The 23,087-nt window shown below is 38.1% G+C and overlaps 1 protein-coding gene across 6 annotated transcripts in view; it reads left to right on the top strand.

Moving 5' to 3' along the window:
* The window catches only part of tead3b (TEA domain family member 3 b), a 53,079-nt gene that overhangs the window by 2,866 nt on the left and 27,126 nt on the right, over positions 1–23,087 (top strand). For all 6 annotated transcript variants that reach the window (XM_079629312.1, XM_079629309.1, XM_079629308.1 and 3 more), the window contains exon 3: positions 21,065–21,316. In XM_079629312.1, coding sequence (XP_079485438.1) covers positions 21,193–21,316 — 124 coding nt within the window. In that variant the 5' untranslated portion in view covers positions 21,065–21,192. The remainder of the gene's footprint in view (positions 1–21,064; positions 21,317–23,087) is intronic.

Raw genomic sequence — 23,087 nt, 5'->3', positions numbered from 1 at the left:
CACACATCTAAAAAAATAGTTGCTGTGGGACAAAGTGAGACTAGCCTCCATTATTTGGCCTCGTCGCCATACCTGTCTCTCGTTGACTGACTGGCTTGTGTTGTTCCTTGTGTGTCCTGTCCTGTCCGACTATGCGTTATGATGGGTCATTCGCAATTCATGAGCGTTAGTGATGATGGATCGACTCGTTGGCGAATGAGCTTTTGATGGGTCGTTCGGCTCTTTTAGGTGAACGTCGGGAGCTGGCTCGCATATCTGAAGAGCCGACGCTATTTTTACAAATTTAGCCTATAGAAATTAAATACTGATGTAATAAAAATGTAAATATTATAGTCAAAGTCATTTAAAGAGCCGTTTGTGAGCCAAAAGAGCCGGCTCTTTTCAGTGAGCTGAGTTAAAAGAGCCGAATGCTACTATGCGTGCTTTCGAACACCCGCCCAACTCTACCTCTGATTGGCTTACAATGAAATTTGACTCTACCTCAGCCAATCGTCAGCATTTATGCGCTTGTCTCGTGCTCTGCCCACTAACCAAGGAAGAACAGTAAAAAAAAGTATTTGCCTGATTCATTGCCTCTCGCTCAGAGATCTAGTTGGTCTGATGAAAAAAAAAACAGCTTCATCAGTTATAGTAACGCGCCGCATTTTTTGGCAGTAACGGTAACGGCGTTATTAAGATGAGAAGAGTAATCAATTCGATTACTCGTTACTGGAAAAAGTAATGCCGTTATTCCCATCACTGTTAGTGAGTCAGACTGGTAACCCGAAAGTTGTTTGATTCTCAATAGTGGCAGGAAGTGAATTGGTTAAATGCAGAAGACAAATTCTAAGTTTTGGGTTACTATACTTGGCCTTCACATCATGTGACTCACAATAATAGAATGCTAATTATTTTAGACTTTTAATTTTAGACTTAATGATTGCAAATGACATGAACAACATTTAGGAAATAGTATTTACTCAAGTATTTGTAATAGTATTTACTCAATTCACAAAAATGTGAAACGTGAATTTTTTCTACGTTGACCAGGTTTTGAGGAGATGTATTGGAACGAAGGGGATTTTTTAAATTAGTTTGTTTTTCTCGATTGTTAAACATTTGTGCATTACATTTTAAGCAGACATTAAAAAAAATCAGGGGGGTGAATTTAAACAGATGCCGCACACACGTTGCCTTTTATGGCTTCCGCCATGGGCCACATTTGTTTCTCAGCTGCAAATTTTCTGTTTGCTGTTCTCATTTTTTCAGACATCACAAACTAACCCCGAACTCCCTCCACTGTCAGGCTTTGCCGAGCGAGGGCATTTGCTCTTCCATGCTAAATAGAGCTTCACTGTTTAATAAGCTAACAAATCACTTTTAATGATTTGTTTGTTCTTGCACTGAGCTTTCAATCCAGTACCCAAACCAGTCCTGAAGTTTGCAATCATCTCTACGGCATTTCTAATAGTTCTCGATGCAGAAAGTCCCGAGCGTATCCTCCTAAAAGGATCGAGCGTGTGCGATTGGAGCAGATTGTTTGTGCCATATGTGTTTATGTTGCTGGCCAGTTGACAGGTCCTTTAGCTGGTTTGTGTTAAGGGCTCAGCTGAGAGCGTAATGAGCCTCTTTCCATTTGTGCAGACTGAAGCGGCCTTTTAGCACCCGCCGCAGAAGTGGCTCTCCAAATGGTGACCACTTACCTGTCTGTCAACAGAGCTCTGAACAAATATCTAGCTGTGTGTGTTTTCAAGCATTTGAGAGAAAGAGAACATCTTGCATGATGCACTGCCGTTTGACTTCCCTGTGTTTGCAGACGGAAACCTTTTATACGGTCTTCAGTTCCCTCAAAATTTAATTTTTCCCTTTCAAATTAAAGTCCTTCTCCACGCCGCGGTCGAAGGAGCCTGTGGTGAGGCGCGAGCCAAAGCATACAGAATGTGTCGCTATGCTTTATTAATTATGATGGAGAGGCGGCCTATGAAAGCATGTTTACATTGCGCCGAATATTAATGCCCGCTCTCGGGACACTTGTTTACATACATTTCCTGCGCGAGACATTGGCAGATAAGATTTTCTGGCTTCACCGTGGCCGTTTTGGGGATTGAGGGAGGGGCGAGCTGTGGGCTAGAACAGTATAGCCTTTGTTTCTGTCTGTCTGAAGTTGCTAAACTTTCCAGTTGTTCTTGAAACCAACTGTTTGTGGCAGTGCACCGGGGTTCACGCGGCAGTCAGATACGCTCCACACACACACATGCACCTGAGTTGCATCTAATCTAAACATGTGAATTGAAAAAAGGAAGGCAAGTTGATTTATTTTCAGCCTTCTCTCTTGTAGTTTGACATTGTTTGCTAAGATCTTTCATGGGATCGATATCAGAGTGTGATAATCATTTCAGTGAACATTGTTGGCATTTTTTTGTCTTAATGTATATATTATTAATTAACTTCAGTCATGGCTCATACTTAGAGGGTTTGGGTTTTTATTCAGATTACTAGCCCTAAGTATTAAAAGAATAATTAACACAAAAAATAATAATTCTTCTGTCATCGTTTACTTACCCTTTAGTCATTCAAAACCTGTACCTGTACACAAAAGAAGATGTTTAAAAAAAGTATTGTTGTGTAAAACTAAATAAGGTGCAAAACAACATTGGACCCATTTACTTTTATTGGTTTGCAGTGTCGTTTTTGACCCCACTTAGTGTCCAAATGTGATATTTTGGGTTACACAGAAGTCAGCCATACAGGTTTAAAATGTCACAAGGGCAAGTAAATGATGGCATTTTAATTTTTTTAGTGAACTGTCTCTTTAAATTGTGTATGAGATGTTAGATCATGAGGCTTATTGAAGAGATGTGCTTTATTTTAAGGAAACAGACTCACCTGGCAGGAAAAATTCCCCTAAATCTAGTGTTGTTTTTATATATTATCACATGCATCTACTCCAGTTTTAGAGTTGTACAGATATATTTTTTACCATTTTAGATCAAACCAATTAATTTGCTATTTTGGTGGCTATCTATCTTTATACTTTTGCGATACTTGTTCTGGAAACCTCTAATCTAAGCTTTGTACTGAAAAACATTTGGTGTAGGATTTACTGTGAAACCTTTTTCACTCAGAAATTGCTAGTAAATTTCACAAAGAAATGGCAAGTAACGCATTGAAATAAACATCATATTTTAAGTAGAAAGTCTAAAATAGTATTTTCTTGTACATACTCCAATAATCTTTATTTTATTTTCCACAAATCAGTTTTACAGTGTACTCAAGAAATGAGATTGCAAATATAATTTGTATGAACTTGAGTAGATTGTATCTTTTCTGGCGTAGAAGTGTGAGTCAGAGATCAGCACATGAAGCCTCTTTCTCTCTGCCATCCCAAGAGTCCTGTGAGCGTTTGTCTCCTTATGCGTGTCTTTTCGGTTTTCATGGGGTTTGGCACGAGCCCCTGCCTCAGCCACTAAATGACCAAGTCAGGCAAGAGCACTCCTTCACAAATTCGCCTGACGCTTTTCCTCGGAAAGTGCTGAATCAGACGTTCGAGCGAGTCTTCTGGCACACGCGGCGCTCTTTGTGTCAGTCTTTCCTCTGCTGACTGAATCAGCACTAGAGTAAAACATATGGAGAGATCTGAGAGCAGACGGCCGTCCTGGAAAGTCACCCCCATGGATACTGTCGAAAGTCAGAAATCGGGAGCTGTTAATATACTGTAGATTCATGTCTAGCTGTCTCGTATGCGTCAAGGGTTATTTCCACCAGGGGCTTGTGTGCATGTAAAGAGTCATTTTAGTGCTCTTAGTTTAGTAAGAGTGTTTTATCCCGTATATTCACTCCCTAAGTAATTTTACACTTTCCTTGTCTGTCGAGCAGATCGGCAGCTCTCTCTCTCTCTCTCTCTTTTTCACACACAGACTCTTCAACAGTGATTGTTTCCTGAGTGCCGAGCCAGAAAGGAAGTAAGAGGAAGTTGTTGGAGGAGAAGGGTAGAATTTATTAGAGCTAAATGCAGAGAAGGAAAGAACGAAAGCGGGTGAATGAGCGTGACGGGGAGATGGAGAAGTAAAGAAAGAGATGCAATGCATGAGAGATGTGTTTAGAAAGTGTTCACACAAGCTAATAGTACTGGAAGGGAGTTGAAGCGATGTATCTCCACTAGTTCCCTAACAAACTTAATATACTTACTTGTACTTCCTAAGTACTTACTTAATATAATAGCTTACATTATGTGCTGGAAATCAGAGCTCTGACCTGCAAGACTTGATTTAACTGGGTTAAGATCACATCTAAGGCTCTAAACATACTCTATGCAAGTACGTGTAGGGTGATATTACAAGCTACACAAGCTTGGTCGTGCGTTGTAGCTTTCCTACATGTGTCCGTAATGTATGTGAATAATAATGCAACATCAAGGGTGATATAGCTTGCATTGGTTTAATATGGCAATGTTTAACTGTTAGCATGTTTGAAGCTAGCTATCTGCATAAAAACACATCTGGTTTAAAGGATTTGTTCACTCCAGAATTAAAATTTCCAGATAATTTACTCATCCCCATGGCATCCAAGATGTTTATGTTTTTCTTTCTTCATTCGAAAAGAAATTAAGTTTTTTTGAGGAAAACATTTCAGGATTTTTCTTCAATGGGGACCAACGGGTTGAAGGTCCAAATTACAGTTTCAATGCAGCTTCAAAGGCCTCCTCACGATCCCAGCTGAGGAATAAGAGTCTTATCTAGCCAAACCATCTGTCATTTTTAAACAAAACAAAACAAAAAACACAAATGCTCTTCTTGCACTAGCTCTGTGATGCGCGTCCACGACTTCAGGCATTACGTGATCACGTTGGAAAGGTCACAAAAGGAAGGGTAGGGCGAAAAACTCCTTCTCATATTCTCCTCCAACTTCAAAATTGTCCCGACATCGTTGTCTTTACAGGTTCGCTTTGTAAACACTGGGCCTGTACTTCCAACTACGTCACGTGTGACCTTTCCAACGTGACTACGTAATGCGTGGCGCATCGCAGAGCTAGTGCAAGATGAGCATTTGGGGTTAAAAAGTATATAAATCATAGATTTTTTTAACATAATGACTGATCATTTCGCTTGAAATTTCACAAAACCGTGACTATATGTAGTTGTTGTCAAACTAGGTTGATCTTATAGTTGTTCCACTAGTTGGCCACCCATAGGTTTTATGATGTCCAGTTCCTGGTGTGTGGCCTTGTGTCTGAAGGCCATAAACAGTGTGTAGACCATCAAAGCCAACGAGCTAAAAAAGAGAAACCAACCAGAGTGAATGGCAGGTTTACGTATATGTTTATGACTTTTGGGCCCACGTATATCCTTATAGACATGTTCAGACTTGAACTGCTGCAACGATCATGTGAACAGAGACACTGAAGTGTGAAAAAAGCTCCAACCAATCAGTCTCTGATTTTGATTGACCCACCCATCAGATTAGCATATACTAAACTCTAGCAAATAAATCAAGCTAGTGCTTTCCAATGATCCTCGTTGCCAGCCACAAAAGGCAAGAGTGATGCTGGGAAGACACAACTTCCCTGGAATAGATTGAGTCATACTCTCTCTCAGCCCTAGTTTAAGAGGTTATCTTGTACTTTGGTGAATCATACTAAGTAAAAAGCGAGTTTCCTCTCCAGTAGGAAGTAGTAGAAGAGTCTCATGGTGTGAAGTGAACCATGTGTGTAGTTGGAAATCTGTGCGGGACAATGAGGAGAAGAGAAGGAAACACTCTAAACGTCTTTATCTGTAATCTGAACCCAACCAGCAGCTGCTGCTACACTTGTCCGGCCCTGTTGTTCCCTCGCTGCTGACTGTGTGTGTGTGTGTGTGTGTGTTTGGGAAGAAGCAGAATACACTGAGGAGCATTCGGTGTGTACTCTCTGTGCGTGAGTGAAGGGCGGGTTTGTGTTGGAGGCTGCCCGGAGGGAAAAGCTCCCCGGAGGCGTCTATTGCCAACAAGTGTTCCAGCTGCAACAGTTTCCTAACAAATCTCACATTATGAGCTGCGTTAGACAGAAAAACAGCTTTTTGCTTTACTTCCAATACTAAAAAAGGGAATTCGCTGTCTTGTAAATACCAGGCTAGTTGTGACACCTTAGTGAAGTCTCCTCCAGATCTCCTACATCTCTCTGTTTAGGTTTCATATCCGCGCGGAAGTGTCTGACTCCATTGAGTTGACCAAGAATTCACATTTGTGTAGACTATGAAGTCCGTTTCTTTTCTTTAGGGATGCAGGATTTATCGGTACCGAATGTTATTGTTCGTTTAGAGCTTTTTTTCTTTGATTTTCTAATGCATCATTATCATTTTAAAATGGTTCATTTTTTGGTTTTTAATTGATTTAGACATTGAATAAACAATATAATATTAATATATGATAATAGAACAGTAAAAAAAGTTACATTCACCAATTTTTGATTAACCCTTAAAGACCTAGAACATTTTTGGAGCACCTGACTCTTTTCTTTGTTTTTCTACCCCATTATAGCAGTCAGCATCACAAGTGCCATATATCATTTTAAACAGGAGAACCTGAAGTTTTCATCTAGCTCATTTAAATTCCCAATTTCACATTCATTTTGTCTTGGAATGGATGAATTTACCAGATTTGAGAAAAACGGTAGCACATTTTTTGTGATTTTGTGAAGTTTGGATTTTTTCCTTTAGAAAGTTTTACTTGGATATTCTAGATATCCAGATGAAATGTTGACTACATGTAACAATCCCTAAGCAAGTTATAGCCATTTATTACCACATTATTATAGGCGATTTTTAGTGAAAAGCTGGTGTGTTTTTCAATTTACTGACAATGTAGATGTGTCCAAAAATATTCAGGAAGTAAAATAAATAGAAAACATTGTAATAGAACACTGAAGCAAAAGTGACATATACACTAAAAAATGCTGGGTTGTTTCAACCCAATTTTGGGTCAAAAATATGGACAAACCCAGCCGTTGGGTTAAATTTTTTAATTACATTTTTAACCCAACGTTTGGCCTTGTCTATATTTTACCCAAAATTGGGTTGAAACAACCCAGCATTTTTTAGAGTGTATATGTATATATATAAACCAATCTGGGCATGAGGATGGGACTAAGCATCAACAATCATTCCTGTTTGGCTCAAACAAACCGCATGGGTTTCTATGATGAATCAATGCTGATCAAAACCTCATGACGCAATCACATTCACTACGGAGCCTCTGAATGTCCAAACGCGATTAGTACATAAAATATTCACATAAAAGCCGTGAATCTCCTCTTTACGGGACTTTTTTAAGCATACAGATTGGATTAGCGGTTCAAAAGTTATTAAACATTTAAGAACAATAGTTATTTTTAGCCGCCGGCGGCTGTACAGGTCTTTAAGGGTTAATGTCCATGGCCAGAATTACAATTTTGGTGCATTCCTATATTTCCTTGCGTTATATGATATTAACATGTCCAACAGACGGGAAAACAAAAGGTAGGATATGGTCGTTAGGTTTGGCTCCCTGCCGGGCATCCATTACCTCCCCCCGATCCCTTCTTTCGCTGGCGGGACGGTGTGAAGACCTCCCTCCTGGACAAGATCCTCCACTCGCTTCTTTCCCGCCAAAAAAGTCCGGCTGGGATGATGACTAACACGCAGATGGACTCCAGCGCTCGCTCTTTGCACTGGAAAGTCCCTTCGCTCCTCTGACGGTTAGCGGAGACCCTGAAATGTAATAAGATTTATTGAGAGTGGAAGAGACTTTATAATAAGCAAGCATGTTTTCATAAATGAGATTGTAACAGTGTGACTTATGGTAAAATTGTTTTGAGGTGATGTTGAAAAATCCAGATTTGGATTTAATTTCATGATAGATTCGTGAATCACTTTTTTCTGATTAACCTATAACTTGATTTCTGCCGAGACTCCTCCATGGAATTTTCTTGATATTGGCCAATAAATGTGACTTTTTAATGTTATCTGCACTGGTCCCATATAATCACATTTCTAGTTAACTTGCCTATTGCATAAAAAAAAAAAAAAAACTAATTATTTAGGGCATCAAATATTTTTTTAAATCATTTTATTATCCTTTTATTATATTTTATTTAATTATATTTTATTTGTAAAAGTTTATTAATTTAATGTATTTTTTTTATTCTAATAGTAGGCCTAATAATTTGTTAAATTATTGTGGGTTAAGAAGAGATTTCTTTCTGCATTCGTACTGGTATTAAATTTGAAGGCAGTTTTCCACTGTCTATGATTTTAAAAAAATTGAAGCTAGATTGATATTATAAATATATATATATATATATATATAGAAGATCTAGATTAGTCTGCCTCATAGTTTAAATTAATTGGTTATCTACTTCAAAATATAAATATAATGTTTTGTAGCTAATAACCAATATTGGCTTAAATACAGTTATTTATAATTTTGGCATTTGGCTTTGGTCGATCGCTGTACAATTTCCTATTTTACGTGAGCCCAATTTAAGCTTTGTTGGCTTTTTTTATTCTGTTTTGTTATTTTCTGTGAATTTAACAATAGGCATACTCCATTTTATTCCACTGGACATGGAATCTCTTGTTTCTTTTACCAAATCTTCACTTATTTCTCACCCATTTTTAATTCAATTCAATTCAATTCAAGTTTATTTGTATAGCGCTTTTCACAATACACATTGTTTCAAAGCAGCTTTACAGAAAATGCATTTCAAAAATATCCATACAAAAATACAGTTAGTTAATCATGAAATTTAGGGCATAACATATCGCCGGCGTTGGGTCGTCTCTTCACAGGCGTCGAGTCGTCTCATCACAGGCGTTGGGGCATCTGAAGTCTCCATGAGAGGCTGGATACTAACTGGAGCTGACAAACTCTATTTGAGTTATCTCGGGACAGGCGTCCCGAGATAACAACAAAAAAGGCAGATGGGAAATAATTAGCGTAGCTGCTGTTCTTAATATGAATGCATTTGATCTGATTTAACTGTAGTATAAAAGGTATGAGATGCATCATGTGAATGCTTGGCTAAAGAGATGCGTCTTTAATCTAGTTTTAAACTTTTAAACTTTTACAGGGAATTATAAACATTTCTTCCTTACGCTTTTAATTAGGTGTATATTCGCATTCTCTACTGTGGTAAAGTAGAAAAAAAAACGCTGTAGGACAGATAGCCTAGCTTTTTACTTCAAATTCTATATACCGTATTTCCCGGACTATAAATCTTTTTTCATAGTTTGACTGGTCATAGTCTTATAGTCATGTGCGACTTATATATCAAAATTAATTCATACTGAGTGAGATGAACCAAGAGAAAATATTACCGTCTACAGCCGCGAGAGGGCGCTCTAGTTAGCGGAGTTGTTCAGAAGCGACACCGATGAAGAACTCAATGTATTCAGTGTGGAGTGAGATCGGGAGCTTGGTGAACTTGCTTACCAGTAACTTGTTGGACTCGCTGGCGTATGTTAGTTTAGCCTATTCAGCCTCCCAGGTATATGTTCTTTATGCTATTGTGTAGCTGAATAACTGTTAATGTGTTACGTTAACATGCCAGACACCTATTCAGCTGTTGCTCTGTGTGCTATTGTGGAGCTGAATAACTTGCCTTTCCAGATTAAATGTCTGTTCTTGGTCTTGGATTTTGTGAAATAAATTTCTAAATAAATGCGATTTATAGTCCAGTGCGACTTATATATGTTTTTTTTCCTCTTCATGACTAATTTTTCGACTTATAGTCTGGAAAATACGGGGTAACACAGTTTGTGGTTGTTATTAGACTTGGTAAGCCGCGTCAAGTTTATTTTTTATAGCGCATTTCGCACTAAACACGCCTAAATGTCTTGCACCTGTGGGAAGATAAAATTTGCTCTTCAGCCCTATTACAACAAGTGTCAGTTGCTCTGGAACATCAGGAGAAAACATGAAGATATTAAAAAAATAGATGGTCTCTCGTGTACCACGTCTTCTCAAAGCCAGAGAGCAGCATATGACGCATCTTTGTGGGGGAATATGAAACAAATATTTTTTTTAATATTTTAAGTTTCTTATATTATTTAGGTTACCATTATTTACTAATATTTATTTCACAGTTTTACAGGCTGTAGTGTGTTGTTTCACTGACGGAAGTGCTAACAAACACGCATGCTTGTACAGTAAATGTAATTGAAATGGATATTTGAGCCTTGTTTATTTATTTCTGCATTAGCACATGATGTTATGAGATGTAGTAAAAAAAAAAAAAAAACGCCATTTTGTTTCCACCATTTAATTGACACGTCTGCAGCTCAAGCCTGTATTCTGTGAAACTTGTCTGGTAACGGCACCATCTAGATCTTTTCACCAGTAAACCATAACTACAGTGAAAACCTCTACTGTATGTATATCAGCTGTGTAATTTGATGTGCTACGTCATGAAGACACCATTCAGTTCTTGTTCAGTCTCTTATTGCCTTTCCATGTGCAATGCGACCACAGTGTCTGACTTTGAGTCATAAACAAAAACCTCTCTTAGAGGAAAATTCAAAGAGGCCACCAAGTATAAACCTCAATCATTGCCCCTTTCCTGGAACGGCCGTATGACTAAGTCTTTATGATTCTGGTAAGAATAGTCTGGCAACTTTAGTCCCCCCCCACAAACTCCTCCATTATGCCATGCCCGAGCCCATTGGTTGGAAGTGTTAGCAAAACCTGGATATAAATCAATGTTTTGTAATTGATATTAGATCATGCTGTTTTTTTGAAGTATGTTTCCCTGGTCTTTCCCCTACCGAGATTGCGAGGAATCGGTGCCGGAGCCAATTCAATACTTCAGCCGACAACAATACGTACTGTGTTTGGAGCTCTGTGAGACAGTGGGCAGGGAGGGCTTGTGTTCATTCAATGGGCGTCTCAATGAATGTGTGCGCTGCATTGCTTTTACTGCATTATTTACATTCCTGGACCACATGGAAATTCTTCTGCATTATATACTGACTAAGAGCTCTGTTTGGCTGGGAGGGAGAGAGAGGAGGCGGGAAAGTGAGCCTGTGTTGGACTAAATATGTGGATCATGCCATTCAAAGTTAAGAAGTCCCTGCTGCCTTATGGGAAAATTAAGTTTTTGTGTTTGCATCGACTGTTCATCTGAATGGCCTTCAGCGTTAGAGGATGAGCGTGTTTGTTTTGCAACAGATGTTTTGCAGTTGTGTCCATCTGACCTATTCTTGCTCACTCTTTTTGAAAGAAACTGAAAGTTCATGTTGGAAAAGTTGATTCAAGATAAAAGGGCAAGATAGAGAGAATGCACTGCCAGATGTTAGTTGCCTATTAAAAATAAACGTTTATTCTTTGTTCTTTGTTGGCAGGGCATTGCTTCAGTGTGTTTTGCAACGGCTGGTGTGCGTGTGTGTGTGTTTCTTCCTTCAGGACAGTTTTGTGAATTTGAATGTATAATTTTTTCCCCAATTTATTTTTTACTATCAGCGTTAGGGCTGCACAATTAATCGAATTTTAATCACGATTACGATTTTGGCTTCCCACGATCAAATTCGCGTGATCGTGCGATATTTTAAATGCCTGATTCTGTTCATAGAACACTCCATATGAAAGTTTTTTTTTTTTTTTTTTGCAAAGCCAATCTAGCGCTGGCTCCATGACGAGCCAATAATCAGAGTTGTTCCCTGCACCGCACAGCTTAGTTTCTAGATGTAGAAACTAGAATGTTTTGCCGGACTGGACAAAAGCGAAGCGAACTGGGCCAGATGAGACTAGTGTCTGCGCGAACAATAGTGCGCGAGAGAGACCGAGGGTGTCTGCGCGCGAGATAGACCGCGCGCGTGTGTCTGCGCGCGAGCGATAGTGCGCAAGAGACTTTTCAAATAACAATGACAGAATTTTATTCACTGACATCGGGATCCGGCTTACATGACTACCTTCCAAATAAATCAATAATTTGACACAAAATATTGATTTAAAAAGGAGTGTATTGATTTAAAAACGATTGTATTGATTCCGTGTCCATGACAACGCTCTGTTTTTCATGGCAACGGTGTGTTATCAAGAAATAACAGACTGCATTTTACATTAGAATTTAACCAAGCCATGTAATAATAGGTAATAATAATTATAACAGAAGATAATATCTCTAGTCTATCCTAATAATTATTATAAATACAATGTATATAAAATATAAATACAATTTAAAATATTAATAAATTATTTATTTTTATTTATTCTGGAGATGCACTGAATTTTGGTGAATAAGAGGACCCATTTTATTTTGAAGCACATATTTGTACCTTAGCAGGAAATGTAGCACAATATTGATGTAAAAAGCAGTTATAATTAGCCTATGTGACAAATCAACAAATAATCGTGATAATTAATCGTGATCTCAATATTGAGCAAAATAATCGTGATTCTCATTTTGGCCAAAATCGTGCAGCCCTAATCAGCGTGATATTAGCATAAAAGTTTTTTTTTTTTCCAACTTAGAAAATACCATGGTACAAACATGGCTTTTTAACATGCATGTAATTCAACACCATGGTGTGTGTTTATATATGTATAGTAGGGGGTGTAACGGTTCACAAAATTCACGGTTCGGTTCGATGCGATACACTTGTGTCACGGTTCGGTACGTTTTTTCGATACAGCAAAAAGAAAGAAATGCCAGAGAAATTATATTATTATTATATTATAATTTAATTATATTTTTATTAAAACTAACATCATAAAGTATGATATTTTTTTTTACTTTGAGCAATAATGGAGCTATACTTGACTTTTTTTTAAGAGCATATAAAACAAAACAACTCCTTGGACAAAGTGAAATGCAATATTGTAGTAGTTATAAACAAAGGTTTATTTTAGTTCAGATTAACATTTGAGGGCAGCAATTGTATTCATAACGTAAAAATAAAACCGACATAATGTTACTTCAAAGCATTATAGCCTACTATTCCTGCCACACTTCCATGGTTACAGTTAGTAGTGTTACTACAGTAAATCCATGGTGAATGTTGCTGATCTGTGGACACTGAATAGTTCATTCATGGCACAATGTTTCTTCCTGGTTTCCACGTCAGCGCTGTTTGATCCGTTAATAACGGAGAAATGTGAATGTTTCTCACTAGATCTCGCAGCGATATTATTACTTCAGTTTACTGGATCTCGCGGTGTAGTAACAGTGTTGCTTGATCAAGATCGGCTCGCGCTGCATTGGTCCACACTGATAAACGGTCCGTCAACCACACAATAACGAGCAGCTCAGTTTCGTTCCGCTTCCAAATTTTGGTCGGCAGGAAAAATGGTCCAACGAACGGTTCAATACGAATACGTGTATCGTTACACCCCTAATGTATATGTATGTATATTAGGGGTGTAATTGTTCTTGATAATCGAACCATACCGTTCTCCACCCACGGTCCGGTCACTCTTTGTAAACTTTGTTCAATGCGAGTGCCGTTTGCTTGAACAGACCTGAACAGCAGACGTTGCTATCTGTCTGTGTTTAAACTAAACTCAGTTAAGCCTTGCTAATTTAAACACTCAAGAGCAAGACGCGAAAGAGAACTTTAGGAATATGCTAATTAGACCCGCCTCCACTCGCTCACACCAGCTCAGAGATTCACTCGGCCAACTTACCGAGGTAAACGCTGCACAATGGTATCTCTCTTTACAACGTAGGACACATAACTGTAATTAATATGATTAGCTTTTGGGTCATTCTATGAAAATGGTGGCTTTTTGAACAGACAACTTTTTAAAAATGTAATTCTTTTTTTTATACCAAAATCTATAGTCAGATAATAGTCAACCTCTTAACATTATAAATAAACTTAAATGACAGCTTAATGTATTTTTATATTTTTACTACATTACATTCAAAAATGCTTGTGCTGCTTTTTTGTCACTGGTGTTACCTATATTTTAGATGACAATTCAGGCTTCCCAGAATGTAATTTGACTATTTAATTTGCATACATAATCATATAAAGAAAAAGTTAATGTAATATTAAGAAATTGTCTTAATTAGTAATAATTTACTTTAAACAGGCATGTGTAAAGTTCTATTGTGTGACATTTTTCTATTTCTACCATTGTGTTTTTTGTTGTAACATTAGAAATAATTGAAGTTTAGTGTTCAAAATTGAATGATCATATCCTTAAAATGCTTACTAATGAATGCAGCAACAGTTAGGTAGATACAAAAACCATATTCTATGAAACTGGGCAACTCTGATGCCAGAAAACCAATATGCCATGCGGTAACACCAGTGACGCAATGTAACACCAGTGACATATCTGTCAAAAGGATAGCAATTTTATGTGTTTACAATATTAAAACAGTAATGAAATGCTAACAAGACTTTATTAATATAATTGTTGAGGCTTTTATGAAACCTTATGTTGAGAAAAAAGTTATTGATGTTATTGATTGTCACTGGTGTTATCATCATGTCACTGGTGTTACCAGCAGCAACAGTAACACCAGTGACGATAACACCAGTGACAAATCTGCAGACAAAATGGCATATCTAAGATGGCGGCCACAGTAGCTCAAACCACACTTCTTAAATTGTAAATTAATCACTTAATCATGCAATTTGAAAAATTATATTAATAAAATATCCTTTCCCCTTATTATAAACTGTAGAACACCAGTGACACATCTTAAGTCCTCGCATGCAATTAGCAAATTATTTATCAAATTGCTAAGAGGTGAAGAGAGAGTTCACACTCACAATGTGCTTTTCAAAACAGCCACGCCTACAATGAGCCTTTGACCCAGGAAGAAGTTGGCAAGGATGTTGAATTTTTTCAAAGTGGTGTTTTTTTTTTATTGTAACACCAGTGACATGAAATTGAGGGACAGGTGTTCCCTGTAAATTATTTATAATATTTAGTTTATATTTTAGTTTTTTAAGTAGTCCACTAAATAACTATACTACTTCCCTTTGTATTATGACATTTAAAGGGGGAGCAAAATACATTATTTAACTCAAAATATGTCACTAAACCACGACTCCTGACCCGAGGGACAAGCCAATTTCATGGTGCTGATCGTGTTCTACAATATATATAAAAAATAGTTTGCAATATAACTGTCTTACAAATGTTTTATTAACAATAAAACACTTCAATTAAAACAAAAAACATATATTTTGTGTCATTATCTGACACTTTTAAGTGTTTTTCCTGGTGATTGAGGCCGGGACAGGAAAGCCACCATTTTCGTAGAATGACCCTTTTTGCTTATCAAACAGCTAATAAAGTGTTGCTAATGTTACACAAACTATGTTCCTGTTCACATCTCAGAGCTGGACTGCCGCCTTCTAACAATCATCAACTCAGAACGTCAGTGGAGAAAGGCATATAGTTCATCATAACATCGTAATATATAACATACACCCTCCCGCTATATTGCTAAATCTACCTGATTTTTTCATATCAACAGAAAAATATACCGGGATAAACTGGCATCTCTCGAGACTCCCCTGCTAGTTTGATGTTAATGATATGCTAAAGCCCATGCTAGTTGATGTGATTGGTTACAAGATAGTTTGTGACGTCAGAAACACCAGCGATTTAGAACCGCGTTTTTGAGACTGTTTTTGGAGAAAATACTCCGCAATGGTTGACTTATTGACTTGCCACATGGTTTGTCTTAAAGCGTATTAAAAATACAAAACTTGATTTTCACCACAGGGGGACTTTAAGTGAATGTATACAGTCGAGAAAGACTATGCATGTGTAACAGTATCTTGGATCCATGCATTATCTACTGTATGTCTTAAAGGGACAGCAGCCTAATATTCCTGCTGTCTGTTTGTATAGTGCTTTTCACAATACACATTATTTCAAAAGCAGCTTTACAGAAAATCATGATGTTAAAATCTTAATACCATAGTGTTCTTTGAAGTGTGCATTTCTTCAATGTCCCATGGTGAATGATTATGCTATTTTGTTTTATTTTCTGTATGAATAAGCCATGTCAGTTTCCCACTGTTAGCAGTAGTACTAACTTTTCTTTATCAGGAGTGCCGAGAACGCTCCGGTCCCCAGGCGTGCTGATGTTGCGTTTTGTCCAAAACAATCCCACTGTTCAGACTCCGAAGTGGATGTCTAAATTGGTCAGTCCTCCCCTCCCATCCCTCCTGCTTTGTCCCCCCCAACACCCATTGACTCCCACACTCCTCCCTCCTCTACCTCCCCTCATCCTTTGCTTGCCTCTCCTTATTTGGGCAGAGTGCTTGGGAGCGAAGGGTGGGGAAGAGAGTAGAGTGAGAAGGGGCTCGGTTGACATGAGAGAGAGAGAGAGAGAGAGAGAGAGGGAGCGAGGGAGAGAGGGAGAGGGAGAGAGAGAGGGAGAGAGAGAAGGGGAGAGAAGGGGAGAGAGAGAGAGAGAGAGAGCGAGAGCGAGAGAGAGAGAGAGAGAGAGAGAGAGAGAGAGAGAGAGAGAGAGAGAGAGAGAGAGAGAGAGAGAGAGCTCACGCCGCACTTCCTTAATAAGGACATGTCTGGAATTTAAGCCCAACTCTCCAACAGAACGGCTTCTCCGTGCTCCCCATGCACACACTCGTCTCTCACCCTCTCCCCTAGCCCTAGCACACACACACACACACACACACACACACACACACACACTAAATGGAGTGTTGTTGTTTTTTCAGGGCATGCATCATTGCCTTTTTTTATTGAAAAGATAGCTTGTTGTTGTTACCTTGCATTATGTGACTTTATTTGTTTGCAGAAATCACTGCATATAGATGCACATATCCAGAGCCTATGGCCAGCTTCAGCTTCATATCGCTGTGATGAATCATAATGACACCATGTTCGTTCGTTGTCATTCATTCTTCATTCTGTCACCTGATGGCGTTTGGGTTCCTTGCCACTGTCGCCTCTGGCTTGCTTAGTTGGGGACACTTATCCCCGGTTTCACAGACCCGGCTAGTCCCAGACTAAACTGCATGTTTGAGCTGAAAGCAACTTTCACTGTCAAATCTTGAAATTCATCAGGGTTATTGTTTTGTCTCAAGATGCACATCAGTAATGTTTTTTTCTAAGGCACGTTTATAAAGGCTACTTGGATGTCCTAATAATTAAACTGAGGGCTAATCCTGGCTTAATCTAAGCCCTGTTTGTGGAACCAGGCCTTTATATTCAACAGTTTTATTGATTGAATGTACGCCGGTAGGCTTTATATCTGAGTTCTCCTTTGCATCTTATCATGCTTGAATTAATTAAAAGCACTTGAATGAATGTTAGCTGATCATATAATGTAACGCTAGCCAAAGGATGCCAGGGAAAAAAGGCTGTGGGCACTTGAGAGCGCTTCGGCAGTGTAGCGGTTTTTCCTTTTTCTTTGCTTTTTTTCCAGTTTAGACGCTTTGCTTGCTATGTTACTAGTATCTCATTTCACAGATAGTTTGTTTCTGTATTGTTTCTATATTAAAATGTTGATAAAATGTTAATTATTTGCTTTTGCTCTTGTTTTAAATCATTTTGTTTCATTATTATGCTTCTTGTTGTCGTCTGTTGACGTTGTATGAGTAGAATGTGGCAGTTGGTCAGTGATGTATTTGTCCCGCCCCTTCTCCACTGTGATTGGGCGGCTGGGTAAAAAGTGACCGTGCTGCCGTTTTAAAAAACACGGTGCTCCCATTGAAAACTATTGGAAAAATACGTTAGCCTCAGGAAAAAAAAACTTTTGGTGGACACACGGCCTAAATGTGTCAAATCATTTTAGCACAATCATTTTTCGCAAATTTAACATTGATCTTGACAGCCTTAAAACTGAAAAATAAAATAAAAATTTAAAACTAAATAGAAATATTAAAAAAACAAAAAACTAATAAAAAATATCAAAAGTACATAACCAAGTTATTGAAGTTTAAGCTAAAATTAAAATGAATACTGAAAATATTAATAAATTAGTAGTATTTTTAAGTAAAGTTAATAAATGAATAGTAAATTATTCATTTAATTCAAATAGATGTATACATATTCAAAATATGAATAAATACTAGATTATTATGTAAAGTAAAAATAACAATGCTGATCAACATATTTAATAGGGCTGGGTATCGTTTCAGATTCGATTTCGATTCCCGATTCGACTCAATGAATAGAGATTTAATACATATCCTATATTTATAAAAAAAGAACAGTGAACATAAGTTTACAAGTGGTTGATTAATAGATAGAAATTAAGAGCCACAAACCTGTATATTTATTTTAGGTAGTACACTTGTGTGCATTAAAACAGAACCCAACTCTATATTTTAAATGCATACAATGAATTTACAGAGTTTTGATGCAAGATGAAAAAATTATGTTGAAAATTAGACAAGTCCGAACAGTCGCATGCCTTGATCAAACAGGATCAGGTTGTTGTATGTTTAAGATAAAACAAACATCAAATCTCACAGCATTCGCTGTAACATGAAGACTGCAAGCCTGTGAACAGTGTAGAGAAACTAATACTGGCTTTTGGGTGATAGATAAATAAAAATGGGGAAAAAAATAGATTCGTGGCTTTTGAGAATCGGTTTTTAATCGACCACATTTTTAAAAAAAATTAATTGAAAAAAAAAAAAGAAAAAAAAGTTTGCCCAGCCCTACTATTTAATTATCAATATCTGAGTATTCAATTATTTCACTGAGTTGCATTTGCAATATCTTTTCTCTTAATTTTCTTCCCAAAGAGAGTGCTTTAAAAACTTCTAATACTCATTAACTTCCTATTTTGAGGGATTCTCAAAGAAAAGAAAAAAAATCTACAATTATTTTGAATTATCTTCCACTGTTTTTTACATTTAGGTAAATAATGGAAATGTTTCTGTTAATGCATCCTTTCATGTGACATGCAAGTAGTGATTTGCATTTTTTAATCTCTTTCTGAACACACTAGATATGCTTTGGAATGGAGTTAATTCAGTCCTGCTAAAAAAATATATATAAATACTAAGGGTGTCACGATTTCGATTTTAAATCGAAATCGATCGAAATTAAGTCACAATCTCGATCATCGAATTAAAAAATGGAATCGTCGATGCTGCCACGCCCCCATGTCACGTTCGGTCGGCTTTGTCAAGCGGAAAAAAACACGCGTGTTGAAATGCTTCGAGTCAACCTCCTCAGGGGGCCGCACACCCGACGCGAAGCGCCGCGTCTTTGACAACTCGAGGTATCGCACACACCGGACGAGAAACGCCGCGTCGCGTCTATGACAACTCGAGGTATCGCACACCGGACGCGCACAGGCTACTGTACAATTAAATACGTTGCTTAGTCTGCAGTCTGGAGCACTTTATCTCAGAGAGCGTCCGTTAACTGAATGTATCCTGAAAATCCGATAACATCAGCAATTTTCATTCAACCAGCTGATTTCTGTAGCTAAATGATTGTAAAACATATTGCAGCACAGTGTGAAGTCATAACGACGATTTGAGACAAATAAATGTATATAAAATGTATTAATTTAAAATAAATGTAATATAAAACTATGTGAATGGCGCTCTGTGGCGCGGCAGGATTCATTTTGAACAAGGTCCCGAGCCGTTGCTGGGCGCCGCGGACAGACGCCGAATGGCGCCGCCTGTGTGTGTGTGTGTACACTCAGAGAATAAAGTGTTACGATTTTAAAGACGTGGCTCTGCGCGACGCATAGATTTATCTGTTAAACTGTTTGTTTGTTTTGTTGTGAACTTCAATGTCATCTTCTGTGAAGAAGACTGCAGTTACAAAAGAGAAACTAGATCGCAGGTTATTTTGCTTAAGTTTCCAATTGACTGAAGATATAAGTTGTCACATTATGTTCTTACTAAATGTTTTAAATTTGACAATGTAGTGTGGTGCACTGCGAACAAAGGTCAGATATTATGCATAAAAGTTTGGTCAAAAAATGGCATAACCTGTGCTTAAAAAAAAAAGAAAAGAAAAAGTAAAAACCGAGAATCGAATCGAACTGTGACCTTAGAATCGAAAATTTAATCGAATCGAGGATTTGGAGAATCGTGACACCCCTAATAAATACTATTCATATACAAAATTAATGTTAATGCCATGAGAAAAAGCATTAAGTTATAGAGAGTTAGGAGTGGGCACTTTTGACCTAGCAATGCACTAAAAGTCTCTCAGATCGTCTTAGTAACCGCATAGCAACACCCTGGGAACCGCCCACAAAAACCTAGTATTTTGGTGGCACGTGCATTGAAAGCTCATTTAGCTTGAATCCCAAATCATAGTCTTTTATAATTCAGTTTTGACTGTTGACAGTTTGCGTTAAATGTGGGCTCTTCTGCAGGATTAGACATTCTGTAACTCCTGTGGAACATCCAGTGACTACAACCGTCCAGATTGCTCTTCATGAACAATGTTTCTTGTCGTATAAGAGGCAAATGAGATTTATAAATGTATCGCTAATTGTCCTCCTGCATTAGATTGCGCTTTGGTCTAAGATCTGCAATGTCGAAGAGTAATTAGACCGCTCACTTATTCCAACGCTCTCCGTTGTTTTGCTCATTCTGTGTCTTCGGTGCTGCCAAGTCAAGATTATTCTTTCAGCGTGCGTGTAACCAGAGCGTTTGAATATCCCCTTAGGAAGGTCTCAATCGGAGTCGGCCGTATTTACCCAAGCCGCGTTTTTTCGTCAACATCAGCAGAAAGTGAAATAAAAGAATGAAATATGTGGGCACACAAGTGACTCTCGGGACCCGATCCTCATGAACAATACCATGCGAATAAGAGGCAGCCTGAAAAACGCTTAAGATCCTTTAACCATTTTCAGACATTTAGACAGCCACACTGGACCGCGCGCTCCCGACCACAAGCATTTTTGCAGGCTAGTCCTAATTATCTAATCCTTTTAAATGGGGCTTTATATAATGTTTAAAAATTCATTTGTCATTTTGGGAGCCTTTGAGGAGAGGAAATGGTAATAAGAGTCACAGCTGCTGTTGTCTTCATCAGTTGAATTAAACACAAGCTTTAAAGGTGTTGAAAGTTGCAGTTTTGAAAGGATTTTCTTTTATCTTTATGCTCACAATAAAGTAACAATCCCTTTCTCTCTTTCCTTGTTTCTTTCTCGCAGTACTTGTGTAGCGTGGGGGCTCGTGGAAGGGCCCGGTAGGAGCCGGCACCATTGCGTCCAACAAGTGGAGTGCCAACGGCAGCCCGGAGCAGGGGCTGGAGGATGGGGGTGATGAGCTGGACAAGGCCATGGACGGAGACGCCGAGGGTGTGTGGAGCCCCGACATCGAGCAGAGTTTTCAGGAGGCACTGGCTATATATCCACCCTGCGGACGCCGCAAGATTATCCTGTCGGACGAGGGAAAGATGTACGGTAAGGGAGCTTGCGATGCATTAATGTGCGGAAGGGAAGTTGCGATGTAGCGACATGCACACAATTCTTCACTTTATAGTAGGGGTGTAACGAATGTGAAACATGAAATTTCTTTTTTTTTAACAGTGGTTTACTAAACAAATTGTGTCTCTGTCTTTAAAGGAATTTAATTATAATTTAAAGTTTCTTAAAGATAAAAAAAAGGATCTACTTATGCTGTAAACCAGGGCAGGGCTCGACATTAAGGCTTGTCCGCTTGTTTGGGACAAGTGGATTTTTTTGTAGGACAAGTGGAAGTAAAAATTAGTTGTCCCACTGGACAAGTTAAATTTCAAACAAAATAAAATGCCATGTTACCTCATGTTATGTGCCACTCATTACGTCTATTTTACAGATTTAATTTTACCGATTTGAAACGAACACATTTTTTTCCCCACAATCCGTCGAACCAGCGTCCAACTCAGAATGCTTTGATTGGTCAATCAGGAGTCGGTCCAAGTTGAAACATTTTTACCTGCCTCAAAGCGCCAGGAAAAGCTCCAAAAACAAGTCACCTTACAGTTACACCAACAGCACCATACGAATTAAAACGGGAACGAAAATTTGTCACCAAATGGAAATGAATTCGACTGGGTTATTTATGAAGACGGAGTAATGGTCTGTGGCGTCTGTCGGGGGCAAGCTAGCTAGCGTCGGCAGCCATGTACTGTAAACAAGCATTAACAGCATTTGTATTGGTTAAATGTACATAGTTAAATATTAGCTAATGTTCAGATGTAAAGTAGCTACACGGTTTTAAGTATCCCTTGGTAAATCAGCCTCTGCCGGGTAGAAAGTGGCATTTATCAAAAATAAATGATAAAATTATAAATCTTTACCCGGACAAGTGACTTTTGTGCATGGACAAGTGAAACATAAATTTACTTGTCCGAAGGACAAGTGCCTCAAAAAGTTAATGTCAAGCCCTGCAGGGTTTCTCAAACTCGGTCCTGAAGGGCCACTGTCCTGCACAGTTTAGCTCCAACTCTGATCAAACACACCTAGCTGTGAGTTTCTAGTGATCCTGAAGACATTGATTAGCATGCTCAGGTGTGTTTGATCCGTGTTGGAGCTAAACTGTGCAGGACAGTGGCCCTCCAGGACCGAGTTTGAGAAACCCTATAGAGAGCCCTTACTTGCACATCACTATAATATTAAAGGTTAACAGAGCCAAAATGATTAGCCTAAATTCAGTTGATATTATTTAAAAAATATATAATAATAAATTCTCAAATAACAAATTGTATGCAAACATGTAGACTTGTAACTTTTAGATATAATTATGTTTGAATTGAATTGTTGGAAATCCTGATATACTAGTAGTTGTTCCCACTCGACCGCTGTATCCAGCGCGCTCCTATTGGTATTCGCCATATCGTGTCATGTTGAATTTTAACTTTAGGTCTGTGTGGTCTCTTTTAGGGCTGCAGCTAACATTTATTTTGATAACTGGTTAACTGGTCTGATTGGATAAAACAAAACTGTATTAAATCTTTTATAGACAATAAGATAATATTCCACATCTGGGCCAACATTGTCTGTCATTTAAATTAAATGTAAATTCAATAAAATATATGAACATAAGCCATGATATACATTTAAAAAAAAAAAATTTTTTATTGTTGCATCTCTGGTCTCTTTTGCTCATGTCGCCTCAAAATCATAAATGCTCATTTAAATGAAGCACTGCCAGTGTTAACTTTGTTAGTTTTAGCTCTTACCTGTTGTACTG

This window comes from Phoxinus phoxinus, assembly GCF_949152265.1.
Source record: "Phoxinus phoxinus genome assembly, chromosome: 11".
In the NCBI taxonomy this organism is placed as follows: Eukaryota; Metazoa; Chordata; class Actinopteri; order Cypriniformes; family Leuciscidae; genus Phoxinus; species Phoxinus phoxinus.
This window is presented reverse-complemented; position numbering and strand designations above follow the sequence as displayed.